The sequence below is a fragment of the Manis pentadactyla genome, chromosome 4 (genome assembly GCF_030020395.1).
Source record: "Manis pentadactyla isolate mManPen7 chromosome 4, mManPen7.hap1, whole genome shotgun sequence".
Taxonomy (NCBI): domain Eukaryota; kingdom Metazoa; phylum Chordata; class Mammalia; order Pholidota; family Manidae; genus Manis; species Manis pentadactyla.
Genome location: NC_080022.1, coordinates 49,012,908 through 49,032,985, shown reverse-complemented (window position 1 = coordinate 49,032,985; position 20,078 = coordinate 49,012,908). Strand labels below are relative to the sequence as shown.

At 40.5% G+C, this 20,078-nt stretch overlaps 1 protein-coding gene across 2 annotated transcripts in view; it reads left to right on the top strand.

The window, feature by feature from the left end:
* The window catches only part of LOC130683355 (cytochrome P450 2J2-like), a 69,570-nt gene that overhangs the window by 25,535 nt on the left and 23,957 nt on the right, over window positions 1-20,078 (top strand). For both annotated transcript variants that reach the window (XM_057500248.1, XM_057500249.1), the window contains exons 3-5: window positions 3,676-3,825; window positions 4,215-4,375; window positions 14,769-14,945. In XM_057500248.1, coding sequence (XP_057356231.1) covers window positions 3,676-3,825; window positions 4,215-4,375; window positions 14,769-14,945 — 488 coding nt within the window. The remainder of the gene's footprint in view (window positions 1-3,675; window positions 3,826-4,214; window positions 4,376-14,768; window positions 14,946-20,078) is intronic.

Genomic DNA, 20,078 nt, shown 5'->3' with positions numbered 1-20,078 from the left:
AGAGAAATACCAAATGATTTCACTTATCTGTGGAATATAAGAACAAAGGAAAAACTGAAGGAACAAAACAGCAGCAGAATCACAGAACTCAAGAATGGACTAACAGGTACCAAAAGGAAAGGGACTGGGGAGGATGGGTGGGTAGGGAGGAATAAGGGGGGGTGAAGTAGGGGTGTATTATGATTAACATACATGGGGGTGTAGGAGAAAAGGGTGGGCTGTACAACACAGAGAAGGCAAGTAGTGATTCTACAACATTTTGCTATGCTGATGGACAGAGACTGTAAAGGGGTTTATAGGGGAGACCTGGTATAGGGGAGAGCCTAGTAAACATAATATTCGTCATGTAAGTGTAGATTAGTGATACCAAAAACAAAGCAAAAAAAAAAAAAAAGGGCTGTTCCTGTGTGGTAACCTCCAACGAGTTCTACACAAGGGTATAAAGGGCATATAAAAGTGTAGGCAAAGGGTCTGATTGTGTTTATACAGAGGATCAAAGCCTTATTGGGCTACCCCGAAAATGAACTAAGATACGATATGAAAAAGAACTTCCAACATCTGCACTCTCTGGAAGACTCATGCCAGAAGATGATCATCAAAAAACCCCAACAAAGATCCACGCACTGCTACAGCTGTAGATGCACTCATCCCACCAGTTCCTGGACTTGCCATGGGAATGAGGAAGGAGATATCTAAGCTGGCCTGTGCATACAGTAAAACAACAAATTTGACTGGATCTATACTGTTGGAACTCAACCAAGAATTTGGAGAAGTGCAAATTGTAGCGCTCCAAACTCTTACAACTACAGACTATTTACTGTTAAAAGAACATATGGCATGTGAACAGTCCCCAGGAATGGGTTGTTTTAATTTGTCTGATTTCTCTCAGACTGTTCAAGTTCAGTTGGACAATATCCACCATATCATAGATAAGTTTTCACAAATGCCTAAGGTGCCTTAATGGTTTTCTTGCTTTCACTGGAGATGGCTGGTAATTACAGATATGCTTTGGTTATGTAACTATACTCCTATTATGTTAATGTGTGTGCGCAATTTAAGTAGTAGCTTAAAACCTATATATGCTTAAGTTACTCTACAAGAAGGTATGTCAAAGAAATAATCAATCTTCCCATGTTTTCTTCCGTCTGCTACTTCTATAGCTTTTCTTCTTCCTTCCTAATTACAACCCTTAAATAGAATTCGTGCCTCATATCAAATTTACCGAGTATCATAACTCCTCCAAGTGGTAAAGATACCTCAAGACAAATGCTGGGCATAGAAGCCACAGGGCATAAATATGCAAAGAAGTAAAAAGCTAACCTCTTCAAACAATAAGGCTTCTCTCTCACTTACCAACTTCACATTTCCCTGTATGGCCCCGGAAGATGACTGGTTAGCCAGAGACGGGTAAGATTCCTCAAGGGAGGAACAACCTAAGACAGGCACAGTCGCAGGGGGCCATCAGGTGAGAAATTGGGGATCAACAGAGGTGAGGCTTAGAACCTCACCCCCCCTGTTCTGAGAGAAATCTTCTGCATACGTGGATGTTTTATTGCCCTTGTCTAGCTTGGATTAACACATAGTCTACAGGCACACACCTGATCATCTACATTTGCTCTCTTACAACACTAAACTATGTTTTCTACCTTTATCTTGTATCTACCTACCACTTCAGCATTTTATTAAAAATAATAATAATAAAGAGAGAAATGTGGTATCCACATATAAATCAAGTATAAAAACCAAATGAGTATTCATATATGAACTGACTGTTTATAGTTCATAATGCATGAGCAAAACTGAAAGTTTCTGTGATGACTGCCCTTGCACTGTTCACCATGTAACTTATTCATTATGTAAGAATTTGTTCTACATGTAAGAACTTGTTTGTTATGCCTCAGAAGATTGGAGACTGACGAAAATTAGGCTTGGAGTGGATTAATGATTGTGCATTGAGCATTGACTCCCCTATACAGAATTTTATTGTCATTAACAACCATTTGATCAATAAATATGAGAGATGCCCTCACAAAAAAAAAAAAAAAAAGGACAGACTTCCAATGGTAAAATAAATAAGTAACCGGGATGTAATGTATAGCATAAGGAATATAGTCAAGATATTGTAACAGCTTGGTAGGGTGATAGCTGGAACCTAGAATTATGTATATAAATGTTCTACCACTGTGTTGTACACTTGAAACTAATGTAATGTAATACTGTGCGTCAACTACCCTTCAATAAAAAATAATTATTTAAAAAAAAAAAAAAAGGGAGCAAGTCTGTTGTAGTGTTTTAGGCTAGAGAAGGTGGTAGCTTGGACTAGGGAGGTGGGAAGAAATGACAGTGCAGTAGGTTAGATCAGGATAACGGTAGTGAAAGTGCGTGGATCCAGTAGACATGCTGACATAGATGGAGGGAGAAAAGTATGAGGTAAATACTGAAATGGGTAGATAACAGCAAGGAGGAACCCTTGAAGGAGGACAAGATGTTTGGTTTGGCTTGGATAGGGAGCTGTACCGAGAAGAACGTGAATTCATCCATGGAGATGCTGTGTTTGAAATGGTTTTCAGTTGGCAAAGTCAAATAGATAGCCATGTATGTGTATCTGGAGCTCAGGGACAGAAGCCAATGGTCACTCTCAGTGGATTGTATTTAAAAGTTCGAGTTGATGAGATTTCCCAGGAATGGAGTATCTGGTGTGAAGAGAAGAGGTTTTCAACTTTATCTTGAAGAACTACATCATTTTAAAATTTGATAGAAGAGGATGAACTCTCCCAAAATCTGGGGGAATTCCCTGTGTCAGAGAATTAGGGGGAAAATCTGGAGAGTGTGGAGTCTTGAGCACCACTAGAAGAGAGTGCTTCAAAAAGGAAGTGTCTGGTGGTGCTGAAAGGCCAAGGAAGATGAGGCTGAAAAGCTTCCGTGGGCGTGGCAGGGAGGGCCGCCCCCCCACTGAGATGGCAGAGCCAAAGCCAGACACTAAGAGGCGCTGAAGGGTGTGTGCTCGGAAAATGAAGAAATAATATGAACGTGGCCTTACCTGTCTTGTAAAGCAAATAATGGTCTGTTAAACATACTAAGGTATTTTTTTTTTACCTCTGCCTGTGCTATCCTTTCTACAAAAGGGATATTCATTCTTTCTTGCTTTCTTGAGTTGTTCTTAGTCCTGCTCTGATAAGACCTTTCCTTTAAAGCCTTACCTTCCCTATGGACATGGATTTTATCTTATCTGTGAGTTCATTCTTAGTATGAAGCATAACATAAACATTTAAATCTACTTTAGGTGACTAGGAATCAAAGCTCAGGCTTTGGAATCAAGCCAACCTGAATTTAAAGCCTGTTTAGCTGTTTACTAATTTTGTGACTTTGCAAAGTTTACTTTATCTCTTGTGCCTCAGTTTTCTCATCAGCCAAATGGGGGTGAGGTGATAATTATACCTACCTCATAGAGTTTCTGTGAGTACTTAGTTATGTAGTACATGAAAAAACTATGGTAGCTGGCATTGCAAGCAATCAGTAAATGCCATTATCCCCACTACTGTGGGATTATTTCTCTGAGTAGTTTCAGGAGCCTTAATTCCCTTCTCCTTCACTCCTATATATATCCTCATACCATTTGCCAGATAACTACATTATAGGATCAGAATACTATAATTTTGGCTTTTGTTTTCCCAGGGGTGATCATGTCCAGTGGCCAGGTATGGAAGGAACAAAGAAGGTTCACACTGATGACACTAAGAAACTTCGGTTTAGGAAAGAAGAGCTTAGAGGAACGCATTCAGGAGGAGGCCCAGCACCTCATCCAGGCTATAGAAGAGGAGAAGGGTGAGTGTTTCCTAGGTCAGGTGCTGGAGGTCGTGGCTCATTCACTCACTCACTGAACAGCTACTATCTGTACCTGTCTTGTGCCCAGCCCTGTGCTAGAAACTGAGGATACAGCAGTGAAAAACTAACCGTGACCCTGCCCCATTGGAGCTCATGAATTAAGCACCAGGAGATGGGTATTAAACACATTACTGATTTTAAACACAGGTCACTGGTTTGGCTACAGGTGTTGACTGAGTACTTGCTGTGTGTCAGACCACATCATGTGCTGTGGCCAGAGCCTCGTGTGCAGTTCTGTACTCAGGATGTCACATGCCATGTAGAGCAGACCCTCAGTAGAAAATAGACACAAACCAATCTGAAGGCTCCATCTCTTCTTCCACCTCCAGGGCAGCCTTTTAATCCTCACTTCAAGATCAACAATGCTGTTTCCAATATAATTTGCTCCATCACCTTTGGAGAGCGCTTTGAGTACCAAGATGATCAATTTCAGGAATTGCTGAGGTTGCTGGATGAGGTTGTATATCTGCAGCCCTCAATGTGGGGCCAGGTAAGGGGTTCTCTTTCCATATCATTAAGGATGTAAGGGTTGATGTCAGGCACAGGTGGGTTCTCTTTTTTTTTTTTAAGCTAAAACATAACCTTTTAAAATTGACTTCCACACAACCTTATTTGAAATGAACCTGTTAACTTCAGTGTTTATGATAATGTTATTAAATATTTCCTATGTACCAAGAACATTTCTCACACTTATGTAAAGTACAGAGCCTTACATGACATACATCTAAGCATCTATGCAGTTTTATTTACAAAGCAGAATTTCGCCATTGCCTTTGAGTCCCTCGTCTCCATGTCCCTCCCTAGCCCAGCCATCTCCTCCTCCCTCAGAAGTACTGGTGCGTGCCTGGCTTCTCCCTCAGCAAATTGTTTTTTTGGTTTTTTTTTTTTCTTAGATAATTATTTTTTATTGAAGGGTAGTTGACACACAGTATTACATTACATTAGTTTCAGGTGTACAACACAGTGATTCAACATTTATATACATGATAATTCTAGGTACCAGCTATCACCATACCAAGTTGTTACAATATTTTGACTATATTCCTTATGCTATACATTACATCCCGGTTACTTATTTATTTTACAAATGGCAGTGTGTACTTTTGTTGTTGTTGTTGTTGTGAGGGCATCTCTCATATTTATTGATCAAATGGTTGTTAATGACAATAAAATTCTGTATAGGGGAGTCAATGCTCAATGCACAATCATTAATCCACCCCAAGCCTAATTTTCGTCAGTCTCCAATCTTCTGAAGCATAACGAACAAGTTCTTACATGGAGAACAAATTCTTACATAGTGAATAAGTTACATGGTGAACAATGGCAGTCATCATAGAAACTTTTGCTTTTGCTCATGCATTATGAACTATAAACAGTCAGTTCATATATGAATACTCATTTGATTTTTATACTTGATTTATATGTGGATACCACATTTCTCTCTTTATTATTATTATTTTTAATAAAATGCTGAAGTGGTAGGTAGATACCAGATAAAGGTAGAAAACATAATTTAGTGTTGTAAGAGAGCAAATGTAGATGATCAGGTGTGTGCCTGTAGACTATGTGTTAATCCAAACTAGACAAGGGCAATAAAACATCCACGTATGCAGAAGATTTCTCTCAGAACAGGGGGTGTGAGGTTCTAAGCCTCACCTCTGTTGATCGCCAATTTCTCACCTGATGGCCCCCCTGTGACTTTGCCTGTCTTAGGTTGTTCCTCCATTGAGGAATCTTACCTGTCTCTGGCTAACCAGTCATCTTCCGGGGCCATACAGGGAAATGTAAAGTTGGTAAGTGAAAGAGAAGCCTTATTGTTTGAAAAGGTTAGCTTTTTACTTCTTTTCATATTTATGCCCTGTGGCTTCTATGTCCAGTATTTGTCTTGAGGATCTTTACCACTTGGAAGAATTATGATACTCGGTAAATTTGATATGAGGCACAAATTCTATTAAAGGGTTGTAATTAGGAAGGAAGAAGAAAAGCTATAGAAGTAGCAGGCAGAAGAAAACATGGGAAGATTGAATATTTCTTTGACATATTTTCTTGTAGAGTAACTTCAGCATGTATAGGTTTTAAACTACTAATTAAATTGCGAACACACATTAACATAATAGGAGTATCGTTACATAACCAAAGCATACCTGTAATTACCAGCCATCTACAGTGAAATCAAGAAAACCAGTTAGGCACCTTAGGCATTTGTGAAAACTTATCTATGATATGGTGGATATTGTCCAACTGAGCTTGAACAGTCTGAGAGAAATCAGACAAATTAAAACAACCCATTCCTGGGGAATGTTCACATCCCATATGTTCTTTTAACAGTAAATAGTCTGTAGTTGTAAGATTTTGGAGAGCTACAATTTGCACTTCTCCTAATTATTGTTTGAGTTCCAACAGTATAGATCCAGTCAAATTTGTTGTTTTACTGTATACACAGGTCAGTTTAGATATCTCCTTCTTCATTCCCATGGCAAGTCCAGGAACTGGTGGGATTAGTGCATCTACAGCTGTAGCAGTGCGTGGATCTTTGTTGGGGTTTTTTGATGAGCATCTTCTGGCATGAGTCTTCCAGAGAGTGCGGATGTTGGAAGTTCTTTTTCATATCATATCTTAGTTCATTTTCGGGGTAGCCCAATTAGGCTTTGATCCTCTGTATAAACACAAACAGACCCTTTGCCTACACTTTTATATGCCCTTTATACCCTTGTGTAGGACTCATTGGAGGTCTCCACACAGGAACTGCCTTTTTTTTTTTTTGGTATCATTAATCTACACTTACATGATGAATATTATGTTTACTAGGCTCTCCACTATACCAGGTCCCCACTATAAACCCCTTTACAGTCACTGTCCATCACCATAGCAAATGTTGTAGAATCACTACTTGCCTTCTCTGTGTTGTACAGCCCTCCCCTTTCTCCCACCCCACCATGCATGCTAATCTTAATACCCCCCTTCTTCTCCCGCCCCCTTATCCCTCCCACCCACCCATCCTCCCCAGTCCCTTTCCCTTTGGTACCTTTTAGTCCATTCTTAAGTTCTGTGATTCTGCTGCTGTTTTGTTCCTTCAGTTTTTCCTTTGTTCTTATGTTCCACAGATGAGTGAAATCATTTGGTATTTCTCTTTCTCCGCTTGGCTTGTTTCACTGAGCATAATACCCTCCAGCTCCATCCATGTTGCTGCAAATGGTAGGATTTGCCCTTTTCTTATGGCTGAGTAGTATTCCATTGTGTATATGTACCACATCTTCTTTATCCATTCATCTATTGATGGACATTTAGGTTGCTTCCAATTCTTGACTATTGTAAATAGTGCTGCAATAAACATAGGGGTGCATTGGGCTTTCTCATACTTGATTGCTGCATTTTTAGGGTAAATTCCTAGGACTGCAATTCCTGGGTCAAATGGTAAGTCTGTTTTGAGCATTTTGATGTATCTCCATACTGCTTTCCACAATGGTTGAACTAATTTACATTCCCACCAGCAGTGTAGGAGGGTTCCCCTTTCTCCACAGCCTTGCCAACATTTGTTTTTGTTTGTCTTTTGGATGGCAGCCATCCTTACTGGTGTGAGGTGATACCTCATTGTAGTTTTAATTTGCATTTCTCTGATAATTAGTGATGTGGAGCATCTTTTCATGTGTCTGTTGGCCATCTGTCTTTCTGTTATGGAGAACTGTCTGTTCAGTTCCTCTGCCCATTTTTGAATTGGGTTATTTGGTTTTTGTTTGTTGAGGCGTATGAGCTCTTTACATATTCTGGACGTCAAGCCTTTATAGGATCTGTCATTTTCAAATATATTCTCCCATACTGTAGGGTTCTTTTTTGTTCTATTGATGGCATCTTTTGCTGTACAGAAGCTTTTCAGCTTAATATGGTCCCACTTGTTCATTTTTGCTGTTGTTTTCCTTGCCCGGGGAGATATGTTCAAGAAGAGGTCACTCTTGTTTATGTCTGAGAGGTTTTTGCCTATGTTTTCTTCCAAGAGTTTAATGGTTTCATGGCTTACATTCAGGTCTTTGATCCATTTTTAGTTTACTTTTGTATATGGGGTTAGACAATGGTCCAGTTTCATTCTCCTACATGTCGCTGTCCAGTTTTGCCAGCACCATCTGTTGAAGAGACTGTCATTTCCCCATTGTATGTCCATGGCCCCTTTATCAAATATTAATTGACCATATATGTCTGGGTTAATGTCTGGATTCTCTAGTCTGTTCCATTGGTCTGTGGTTCTGTTCTTGTGCCAGTACCAAATTGTCTTGATTACTATGGCTTTATAGTAGAGCTTGAAGTTGGGGAGTGAGATCCCCCCTACTTTATTCTTCTTTCTCAGGATTGCTTTGGCTATTTGGGGTTTTTGGTGTTTCCATATGAATTTTTGAATTATTTGTTCCAGTTCATTGAAGAATGTTGCTGGTAGTTTCATAGGGATTGCATCAAATCTGTATATTGCTTTGGGCAGGATGGCCATTTTTGACTATATTAATTCTTCCTAGCCACGAGCATGGGATGAGTTTTCATCTGTTACTGTCCCCTTTAATTTCTCTTAAGAGTGACTTGTAGTTTTCAGAGTATAAGTCTTTCACTTCTTTGGTTAGGTTTATTCCTAGGTATTTTATTTTTTTTGATGCAATTGTGAATGGAGTTGTTTTCCTGATTTCTCTTTCTGTTGGTTCATTGTTAGTGTATAGGAAAGCCACAGATTTCTGTGTGTTGATTTTGTATCCTGCAACTTTGCTGTATTCCGATATCAGTTCTAGTAGTCTTGGGGTGGAATCTTTAAGGTTTTTTATGTACAGTATCATGTCATCTGCATTAGTGACAGTTTAACTTCTTCTTTACCAATCTGGATTCCTTGTATGTTTTTGTTTTGTCTGATTGCCGTGGCTAGGACCTCCAGTACTATGTTAAATAACAGTGGGGAGAGTGGGCATCCCTGTCTAGTTCCCAATCTCAGAGGAAATGCTTTCAGCTTCTCACTGTTCAATATAATGTTGGCTGTAGATTTATCATAGATGGGCTTTATTATGTTGAGGTACTTGCCCTCTATTCCCATTTTGCTGAGAGTTTTTATCTTGAATGGATGTTGAACTTTGTCAAATGCTTTTTCAGCATCTATGGAGATTACCATATGGTTTTTGTCTCCCTTTCGTTGATGTGGTGGATGATGTTGATGGACTTTCGAATGTTGTACCATCCTTGCATCCCTGGGATGAATCCCACTTGGTCATGTTGTATGATCCTTTTGATGTATTTTTGAATTCGGTTTGCTAATATTTTGTTGAGTATTTTTGCATCTACGTTCATCAGGGATATTGGTCTGTAGTTTTCTTTTTTGGTGGGGTCTTTGCCTGGTTTTGGTATTAGGGTGATGTTAGCTTCATAGAATGAGTTTGGGAGTATCCCCTCCTCCTCTATTTTTTGGAAAACTTTAAGGAGAATGGGTATTATGTCTTCCCTGTATGTCTGATAAAATTCCGAGGTAAATCCATCTGGCCCGGGGGTTTTGTTCTTTGGTAGTTTTTTTATTACCGCTTCAATTTCGTTGCTCGTAATTGGTCTGTTTAGATTTTCTGTTTCTTTTTGGGTCAGTCTTGGAAGGTTGTATTTTTCTAGGAAGTTGTCCATTTCTCCTAGGTTTCCCAGCCTGTTAGCATATAGGTTTTCATAGTATTCTCTAATAATTCTTTGTATATCTTTGGGGTCCGTCGTGATTTTTCCTTTCTCGTTTCTGATACTGCTGATTTGTGTTGACTCTCTTTTCCTCTTTATAAGTCTAGTTAGAGGCTTATCTATTTTGTTTCTTTTCTCTAAGAACTAGCTCTTGGTTTCATTGATTTTTGCTATTGTTTTATTCTTCTCAATTTTATTTATTTCTTCTTTGATCTTTATTATGTCCCTCCTTCTGCTGACCTTAGGCCTCATTTGTTTTTCTTTTTCCAATTTCGATAATCGTGCATTAGACCATTCATTTGGGATTGTTCTTCATTTTTTAAATATGCTTGGATTGCTATATACTTTCCTCTTAAGACTGCTTTTGCTGTGTCCCACAGAAGTTGGGGCTTAGTGGTGTTTTCATTTGTTTCCATATATTGCTGGATCTCCATTTTGATTTTGTCATTGATCCATTGATTATTTAGGAGCGTGTTGTTAAGCCTCCATGTGTTTGTGAGCCTCTTTACTTTCTTTGTACAGTTTATTTCTAGTTTTATGCCTATGTGGTCTGTAAAGTTGGTTGGTAAGATTTCAATCTTTTGGAATTTACTGAGGCTCTTTTTGTGCATAGTATGTGGTCTATTCTGGAGAATGTTCCTTGTGCACTTGAGAAGAATGTATATTCTGTTGCTTTTGGACGTAGAGTTCTATAGATGTCTATTAGGTCCATCTGCTCTACTGTGTTTTTCAGTGCTTCCATGTCCTTACTTATTTTCTACCCAGTGGGTCTATCCTTTGGGGTGAGTGGTGTGTTGAAGTTTCCTAGAATGAATGCATTGCAGTCTATTTCCCCCTTTAGTTCTGTTAGTATTTGTTTCTCATATGCTGGTGCTCCTGTGTTGGGTGCATATATATTTAGAATGGTTATATGCTCTTGTTGGACTGAGCCCTTCATCATTATGTAGTGTCCTTCTTTATCTCTTGTTACTTTCTTTGTTTTGAAGTCTATTTTGTCTGATATTAGTACTGCAACCCCTGCTTTCTTCTCGCTATTGTTTACCTGAAATATGTTTTTACACCCCTTGACATTTAGTCTGTACATGTCTTTGGGTTTGAGGTGAGTTTCTTTTAAGCAGCATATCATATAGATGGGTCTTGCTTTTTTATCGATTGTATTAGTCTGTGTCTTTTGATTGGTGCATTCAGTCCATTAACATTTAGGGTGACTGTTGAAAGATATGTACTTATTGCCATTGCAGGCTTTAAATTCGTGGTTACCAAAGGTTCAAGGTTAGCCTCTTTAGTATCTTACTGCCTAACTTAGCTCGCTTATTGAGCTGTTATATACACTGTCTGGAGATTCTTTTCTTCTCTCCCTTCTTGTTCCTCCTCCTCGATTCTTCATATGTTGGGTGTTTTGTTCTGTGCTCTTTCTAGGAGTGCTCCCATCTACAGCAGTCACTGTAAGATGTCCTGTAGAGGTGGTTTGTGGGAAGCAAATTCCCTCAGCTTTTGTTTGTCTGGGAATTGTTTAATCCCACCATCATATTTGAATGATAGTCGTGCTGGATACAGTATCCTTGGTTCAAGGCCCTTCTGTTTCATTGCATTAAATATATCATGTCATTCTCTTCTGGCCTGTAGGGTTTCTCTCGAGAATCTGCTGTTAGCCTGATGGGTTTTCCTATATAGGTGACCTTTTTCTCTCTAGCTGCCTTTAAAACTCTTTCCTTGTCCTTGATCTTTGCCATTTTAATTATTATGTGTCTTGGTTTTGTCCTCCTTGGATCCTTTCTGTTGGGAGTTCTGTGTATTTCCGTGGTCTGTTCAATTATTTCCTCCCCCAGACTGAGGAAGTTTTCAGCAATTATTTCTTCCAAGATACTTTCCATCCCTTTTCCTCTCTGTTCTTCTTCTGGTACCCCTATAATACAGATATTGTTCCTTTTTGATTGGTCACACAGTTCTCTTAATATTGTTTCATTCCTGGAGATCCTTTTGTCTCTCTCTATGTCAGCTTCTATGCGTTCCTGTTCTCTGGTTTCAATTCCATCAATGGCCTCTTGCATCCTATCCATTCTGCTTATAAACCCTTCCAGAGTTTGTTTCATTTCTGCGATCTCCTTTCTGGCATCTGTGATCTCCCTCCGGACTTCATCCCATTTCTCTTGCGTATTTCTCTGCATCTCTGTCAGCATGTTTATGATTCTTATTTTGAATTCTTTGTCAGGAAGACTGGTTAGGTCTGTCTCCTTCTCTGGTGTTGTCTCTGTGATCTTTGTCTGCCTGTAGTTTTGCCTTTTCATGGTGATTGGAATAGTTTGCAGAGCTGGGACGAGTGACGGCTGGAAGAACTTCCCTTCTTGTTGGTTTGTGGCCCTCCTCTCCTGGGAGAACAGCGACCTCTAGTGGCTTGTGCTGGGAAGCTGCACGCGGACAGGGCTTCTGCTTCCTGACCAGCTGCTATGGAGTTTATCTCCGCTGTTGCTGTGGGGATGGCCTGGCTCGGGCTGCTACTCCAAAGTGGTGGAGCCACGTTGGGAGGGGAGCAGCCTGTAGACTATTTATCTCTGTGAGGGACCTCCATGCTCCCTGCAGCCCAGGGTATTAGGGAGCCCAGAGATACCCCGATTCCCTACATCTGGATAAAGTGTCCCCCCTGCCCCTTTAAGACTTCCAAAAAGCGCCGCCAAAACAAAACAGAAAAAAAAAAAGTAAAAGAAAAAAAAATGGCTGCTCGCTTTTCTTATGTCCTCCGGCGCCAGGCCTCCGGTACCTGCTCGCTGTCCTTGTTGTCCTGTTTCCCTAGTATCCAGGGACCCCTGCGCAAGCACTGTGTCTGCGCTCTGGCCCGGATGGCAGGGGCTGTGTGTTCAGCAGTCCTGGGCTCCGTCTCCCTCCCGCTCTGCCTATTGTTCTCCTGGGAGCTGGGGGGAGGGGCGCTCAGGTCCCGCAGTTCCGGGGCTTGTATCTTACCCCCTTTACGAGGCACTGGGTTCTCGCAAGTGTGGATATGGTCTGGATGTTGTCCTGTGTCCTCTGGTCTTTATTCTAGGAAGAGTTGTCTTTGTTATATTTTCATAGATATATGTGGTTTGGGGAGGAGATTTCCGCTGCTCTACTCATGCCGCCATCTTGGCTCCCCTCAGCAAATTGTTTTGAGATCCATCTGTGTCAGTTGCTCTTTTTATAAAATTCCAAATAGTATTCCATTGTGTGACTACACCACTCTGTTCTCCACTGATGGACACTTGGGCGGTTTCCATTTCGGGGGTGTTAGCAGTAAAGCTGTCATGAACATCCTCACACAGTTGTTCACGTGGACACATCCACTCATTTTTCTGAATATATGCCTGGCCATTAAAGATGCCGAAAGGTGTCCAAAGTGGTTACGTGTCCATCAACATGTGATATTATCAGTCTCTAAACTCCATGGTGTGTAGACTTGGGGGTTCAAACCTCGCCCTTCCCTTGGTGGGGTCTGTGCTCCATTCTTGTCGCCCTAGGCCTGTGAGTCTGTCCAAAACGCTGCTCAGCTTCATGCCCTCACAGCCACTTCCCTAAATTTGGAAAACACTTTTAGGGGAAAATCATCTGCAAGTGTTAAGGTCGCCTCTGTTGTATCTAGAAGTAGATTCATTTTCATTTCTCCCTGATAAGCATCTGTGCCAGGAGCCTTATGGGTCTGTCACACCAAAACTGATAGAGCAGTCAGCATGAATCCTGGCACATTAAAGGGGCTAATGAATGTGAGCTATTATTATTATTGTCAAAGATGTTTTTTAATTTCTTATTTTTGATTCTAGTCATGGTGTCCCCAGTTCAGTAATTCCATCTTCTTCCCTCCTATTAAGACAACTTAGGAAGTCATGAGAGCGCAGTGGGTACCCAGCTGACGTTCCCCAGGGAAAAGAAATTCCTGAGTGGGTCATAGGGGGTAGGAAAGCAGGAGTAGTAAGCATTTTGTGGAGTGCAGAAACAGACGAGGCATTCAGATGGACCACTGCACGTAAATGAACTTTATCTCAGTTCATTTCCATGACAACCCTTTAAAGGTCTAATGAAGTGTCGTGGTGTGTGCCAGCAGATGCGGGAGTGTGTGAGCACATCGAGGTGTGGGCCACTGGCTCTGTGTGAAGTGCTGTATGGGTCTCACATCATGGCTAGAATAACCTGAATAACCCCGGGGCCCCACTGGTCACTAGTTAAACTGAGGAGTAACGAATTGCATGATCATTATCATTATTATTATTATTACCAAAGGATTATAGCCAGAAAGTGCCAAAAGCTAATAGTTGAACCCATGTGTGCTCCATTTTAAGTCTAGACTATTTTCCATAATGTTAGGCTATGTTTAGTGACAGATATTATTAGAGAAAATGTCTTATCCATATGATGATTACATCAAAGTGGGGGCAAAGACCTATCTATGTTAAACAAGGACATATATCACATATATTAGTGATGATTGGCATGAAGACAAATAAAGCAGGACAAGGGAATGGAGAGAGGGTGGTGGCTGCTGCTACCTAGGATATCAGCAGGCGAGACCACTCTATGGAGGTGGCATTGGAGCAGCACCTTAATGAAGGGGCTGCAGTTACACAGATTTCAGAGGAAGGGCATTCTAGGTGGATGGAATAGCAAATGCAAAGGCCCAAACGAGATCGTTGTTGATGTCATCGCAGAGGCCAGTGGGGCTGGGGCTGGCCTGGGGAGGGTAAGATCGACTGTAAGATTGGGGGGCTTGATAGCAGAGGAGGCAACAGGCGTGTGAGGAGGCCCACTTGCATGGCGCCTATGGGCCGGGAGAGTGGGGGAGAACTTTGAGTGTCATGGGAAGTCATTGGAGGATTGAGGGCTGAGGACGCATGATCTGAGTACACTATTAAATGATCCCTCTGGCAGCTCTGTGGAAAACAGACGTGGTTTAAGGGTTAAGAATGGCACAAGAAACCTGTTGGAGGCTGTTACAGCATCCAGGTAAGAAGTATTGGACGGTCTGTAGGAGGTGAGAGAGCAGTTGGTGTGAAGCTGGGTATATTTTGGACAGAGCGCCGATGTGTTTGGGGAGAGGGGCAAACGGGAGACGGAAGTGCCAAGGGCGACTCTAGAGTTTAAGCATATCAAATGAAAGGTGGAAAGAGATCATTTCTGTTGTCTTAAAAGGTGGAAAACTGACACCACATTGTCTCTATGTATGTTCTGTTTTTCCTGATTAGCTCTATAATATCTTTCCGTGGATTATGAAAATCCTTCCTGGACCCCACCAAAAACTATTTAGCAACTGGGAGAAACTGAAATTGTTCGTTGCTCGTATGATTGAAGATCACAAGAAAGATTGGAATCCTGCTGAAACACGGGACTTTATTGATGCTTTCCTCAAGGAAATAGAAAAGGTGAGGAAACCAGCCTTTCCCTGTGCTATGTTCTCGAAGAGTGCCTGGGGGTATCTCGTTTCCTAGTGCTGCTGTGACAAATGACCACAGACTTGGGGGCTGAAGGCAACACAGATTTACCCTCCCACAGTTCCTCGGCTCCGAAGTCTGAAATCAGCTTCACGGACCAAAGTTGAGGTGTTGGCAGAGCTGGTTACTCCAGGGGAGAGTCTGTTCCCTGGGCTCTTCCAGCTCCTGGAGGCTGCCTGCATGGGTAATGGCCCCTTCCTCTATCTTCACAGCCAGCTTTATAGCATCTTCTCTGCTACCATCTTTAACATTTCTCTTCATGGGCCTCTTGCCTCCCTCTTATAAAGAAAGACTCTTCTGATTGTATTGGACCCACTGAGATAATCCAGGATAATCTTCCCACACCAAGATCCTTAACGTAATCATATGTACAGAGACCCTTTTGCCATGTACAGTAACACCCACAGGTTCCAGAGATTAAGATGTGGACACCTTTGTGGGTCATTATACAGCCTACCACAGGGGAGTAAAAATAGAGGCAGTATTTCATAGAGCATAGGAGTAGCATTATCTCAGCGCTGATGAGACAGTTAGAAATCAGGGTGAGGGCTTAGTGGTATTTGGTGTGAGGTCCTGGGGATGCCCAAATCCTGCCTTTGCATCTTCTAATCTCTACTCTCTTCTGCATGTGAAGGAGCTATACACAAAAGGAAACATAAGAATTGAGCTTCAAAGCACTCTTCCATTATCAACTGGACTTGTGCCCAGTCACCTGCCTTCCCAGGGCAGAACATGAGCAACGCTGAGCTGGATGCCAGAGTTCATCCCCAAGGCCTGAGTGGGACTTTTGCCTTCCTCCCTCATCCCCAACTCATTCACTTCCCAGCATTATAGGAAAGAAGCAGGAGAAAAGCCAAATTGTATGTACAGTGAACAGTAACGAACCCTGTAGTTAATATGCGTCACTGAATCAGAGTCACGATCTCTGACTCATCAGAATATCTGTTCCTCCTCTTGGAGTTGGCAAAATGGAGGATTTCTTTCTGTTTACTCCCTCACTTCACCTTATTGGCATAACATTAAAAGTAGCTTTGATTTCTCCTTAGAGGAGGAGACGAAAGTTGCTCTGTGCTTGTGTACAGTTCTGGGGCCACACATCAAGAGGAATGTTGATAAGTTGAAGGTTCCAGGTGAAGGTGGTAAAGATGATGGAGTGCCATGAGGAATGGTTGATGGAATCAGAGAGGCTTAACCCAGAAAAGAACAGATGAGTTGGGGGTATATGAGAGTTGTTATACTTGAGAGAAATGCAGTTGACTCTTTCTGGTATCAGTACAAACATCTGTTGAATATTTGCTACATGCCCTTTGCATCTCACATAATTTCTAATGTCATCTTAAGGGGTATGCTCTGTTGTTTCTTTTTTTTTTATTAAGGTATGATTGATATACACTCTTATGAAGGTTTCAAATAAAAAAACAATGTGGTTACTACATTTACCCATATTATCAAGTCCCCACCCATACCCCAATGCAGTCACTGTCCATCATTGCAGCAAGTTGCCAGAGATCCACTATGTCCCTTCTCTGTGATACACTTTTCTCCCCGTGATCCCCCACACCATGTGTACTAAACATAATATCCCTCAGACCCCTTCTCCCTCCCTCCCCACCCACCCTCCCACACCCCTCCTCTTTGGTAACCACTAGTTCATTATTGGAGTCTCTGAGTCTGCTGCTATTTTGTTCCTTCAGTTTTGCTTCATTGTTATACTCCACAAATGAGGGGAATCATTTGGCACTTGTCTTTCTCCATCTGGCTTATTTCACTGAGCGTAATGTCCTCCAGGTCCATCCATGTTGTTGCAAATGGTAGGATTTGTTTCTTTCTTATGGCTGAATAGTATTCCATTGTATATGTGTACCACATCTTCTATATCTATTCACCTACAGATGGACACTTAGGTTGCTACCATATCTTAGCTATTGTAAAAAGTGCTGCGATGAACATAGGGGTGCATATGTCTTTTTGAATCTGAGAAGTTGTGTTCTTTGGGTATATTTCAAGAAGTGGGATTACGGGGTCAAATGGTATTTCCATTTTAAGTTTTTTGAGGAACCTCCATATTGCTTTCCACAATGGATGAACTAGCTTACATTCCCATCAGCAGTGTAGGAGGGTTCCCCTTTCTCCGCATCCTTGGCTACATTTGTTTTTCTTAGTCTTTTCGATGCTGGCCGTCCCTACTGGTGTGAGGTGATAGCTCATTGTGGTTTTAATTTGCATTTCCCTGATGATTAGTGATGTGGAGCATCTTTTCATGTGTCTGTTGACCATCTGAATTTCTTCTTTGGAGAACCATCTCTTCATATCCTCTGCCCATTTGTTAATTGGGTTATTTGCTTTTTGGGTGTTGAGGTGTGTAAGTTCTTTATATATTTTGGACTTTAACCCCTTGTCGGATATGTAATTTACAAATATATTCTCCCATACTGTAGGATGCCTTTTTGTTTTGTTGATGATGTCCTTTGCTGTACAAACACTTTTTAGTTTGATGTAGTCCCATGAGTTCATTTTTGCTTTTGTTTGCCTTTCTTGAGGAGATGTGGTCAGGAAGGAGTTGCTCATGCTTATATTCAGGAGATGTTTGCCTGTGTTGTCTTTTAAGAGTTTTATGGTTTCATGACTTACATTCAAGTCTTTAATCCATTTCCAGTATACTTTTGTGTATGGGGTTAAACAATAATCCAGTTTCATTCTCTTGCATGTAGCTGTCCAGTTTTGCCAACACCAGCTGTTGAAGAGGCTGTCATTTTCCCATTGTATGTCCATGGCTCCTTTATCATATATTAATTGACCATATATGGTTGGGTTTATATCAGGGCTCTCAAGTCTGTTCCATTGGTCTATGGGTCTCTTCTTGTGACAGTACCAAATTGTCTTGATTACTGTGGCTTTGTAGTAGAGCTTGAAGTTGGGGAGTGTAAATCCCCCTGCTTTATTCTTCCTTCTCAGGATTGCTTTGGCTATTTGAGGTCTTTTGTGGTTCCATATGAATTTTAGGATGATTTTTTCTAGTTCATTGAAGAATGCTGTTGGAATTTTGATAGGAATTGCATTGAATCTACAGATTGCTTTAGGCAGGATGGCCATTTTGACAGTATTAATTCTTCCTATCCATGAGCATGGGATGTGTTTCCATTTATTGGTATCTTCTTTAATTTCTCTCATGATTGTCTTGTAGTTTTCAGAATATAGGTCTTTCACTTCCTTGGTTAGGTTCATTCCTAGGTATTTTATTCTTTTTGATGCAATTGTGAATGGAATTGTTTTCCTGATTTCTCTCCCTGCTAGTTCATTGTTACTGTATAGGAATGCCACAGATTTCTGTGTATTAATTTTGTATACTGCAACTTTGCTGAATTCAGATATTAGATCTGGTAGTTTTGGAGTAGATTCTTTAGGGTTTTTTAATGTACAATATCATGTCTTCTGCAAACAGGGACAGTTTAACTTCTTCCTTGCCAATCTGGATGCCTTTTATTTCTTTGTGTTGTCTGATTGCTGTGGCTAGGACCTCCATTACTATGTTGAATAGAAGTGGGGAGAGTGGGCATCCCTGTTTTGTTCCCGATCTTAAAGGAAAAGCTTTCAGCTTCTTGCTGCTAAGTATAATGTTGGCTGTGTGTTTGTCATATATGGTCTTTATTATGTTGAGGTACTTGCCCTCTGTACCCCTTTTATTGAGAGTTTTTATCATGAATGGATGTTGAATTTTGCCAAATGCTTTTTCAGCATCTATGGAGATGATCATGTGGCTTTGGTCCTTCTTTTCGTTGATGTGGTTGGTGATGTTGATGGATTTTTGAATGTTGTACTGTCCTTGCATCCCTGGCATAAATCCAACTTGATCATGATGGATGATCTTTTTGATGTATTTTTGAATTCGGTTTGCTAATATTTTGTTGAGTATTTTTGCATCTTTGTTCATCAGGGATATTGGTCTATAATTTTTTTTTTGTGGTGTCTTTTCCTGGTTTTGATATTAGAGTGATGCTGGCCTCATAGCATGAGTTTGGAAGTATTCCCTCCTCCTCTATTTTTTGGAAAACTTTAAGGAGAATGGGTATTACGTCTTCACTAAATTTTTGATAAAATTCGGGAGTGAAGCCATCTGATCCAGGAGTTTTATTCTTAGGTAGGTTTTTGATTACCAGTTCAATTTCGTTGCTGGTAATTGGTCTGTTCAGATTTTCTTTTTCTTCCTTGGTCAGCCTTAGAAGGTTTTATTTTTCTACAAAGTTGTCCATTTTTTCTAGGTTATCCAGTTTTTTAGCATATAATTTTTCATAGTATTCTCTAATAATTCATTGTATTTCTGTGGTGTCTGTAGTGATTTTTCCTTTCTCATTTCTTATTTTGTTTATGTGTGTAGACTCTTTTTTTCTTGATATGTCTGGCTTGGGGTTTATCTATTTTGTTTATTTTCTCAAAGAACCAGCTCTTGCTTTCATTGATTCGTTCTATTGTTTTGTTCTTCTCAATTTTATTTATTTCTGCTCTAATCTTTATTATGTCCGACCTTCTACTGACTTTGGCCTCATTTGTTGTTCTTTTTCTAGTTTCATTAATTGTGAGTTCAGACTGCTCATATGGGATTTTTCTTCTTTGTTGAGGTAGGCCTGTATTGCAATATACTTTGCTCTTAGCACAGCCTTGGCTGTGTCCCACAGATTTTGCAGTGTGGAATTATTGTTGTCATTTGTCTCCATATATTGCTTGATCTCTGTTTTTATTTGGTCATTGATCCATTGGTTATTTAGGAGCATGTTGTGAAGCCTCCATGTGTTTGTGAGATTTTTCATTTTGTTTGCATAATTTATTTCTAGTTTCATAGTTTTTTCATTTGAGAAACTGGTTGATACAATTTCAATATTTTTGAATTTACTGAGGCTCTTTTTGTGGCCTAGTATATGATCTGTTCTTTAAAATGTACCATGTGCATTTGAGAAGAATGTGTATTCTGTTGCTTTTGGGTATAGAGTTCTGTAGATATCTGTTAGGTCCATCTGTTCTATTGTGTTGTTCAGTGCCTCTGTCCCCTTACTTATCTTCTGTCTGGTT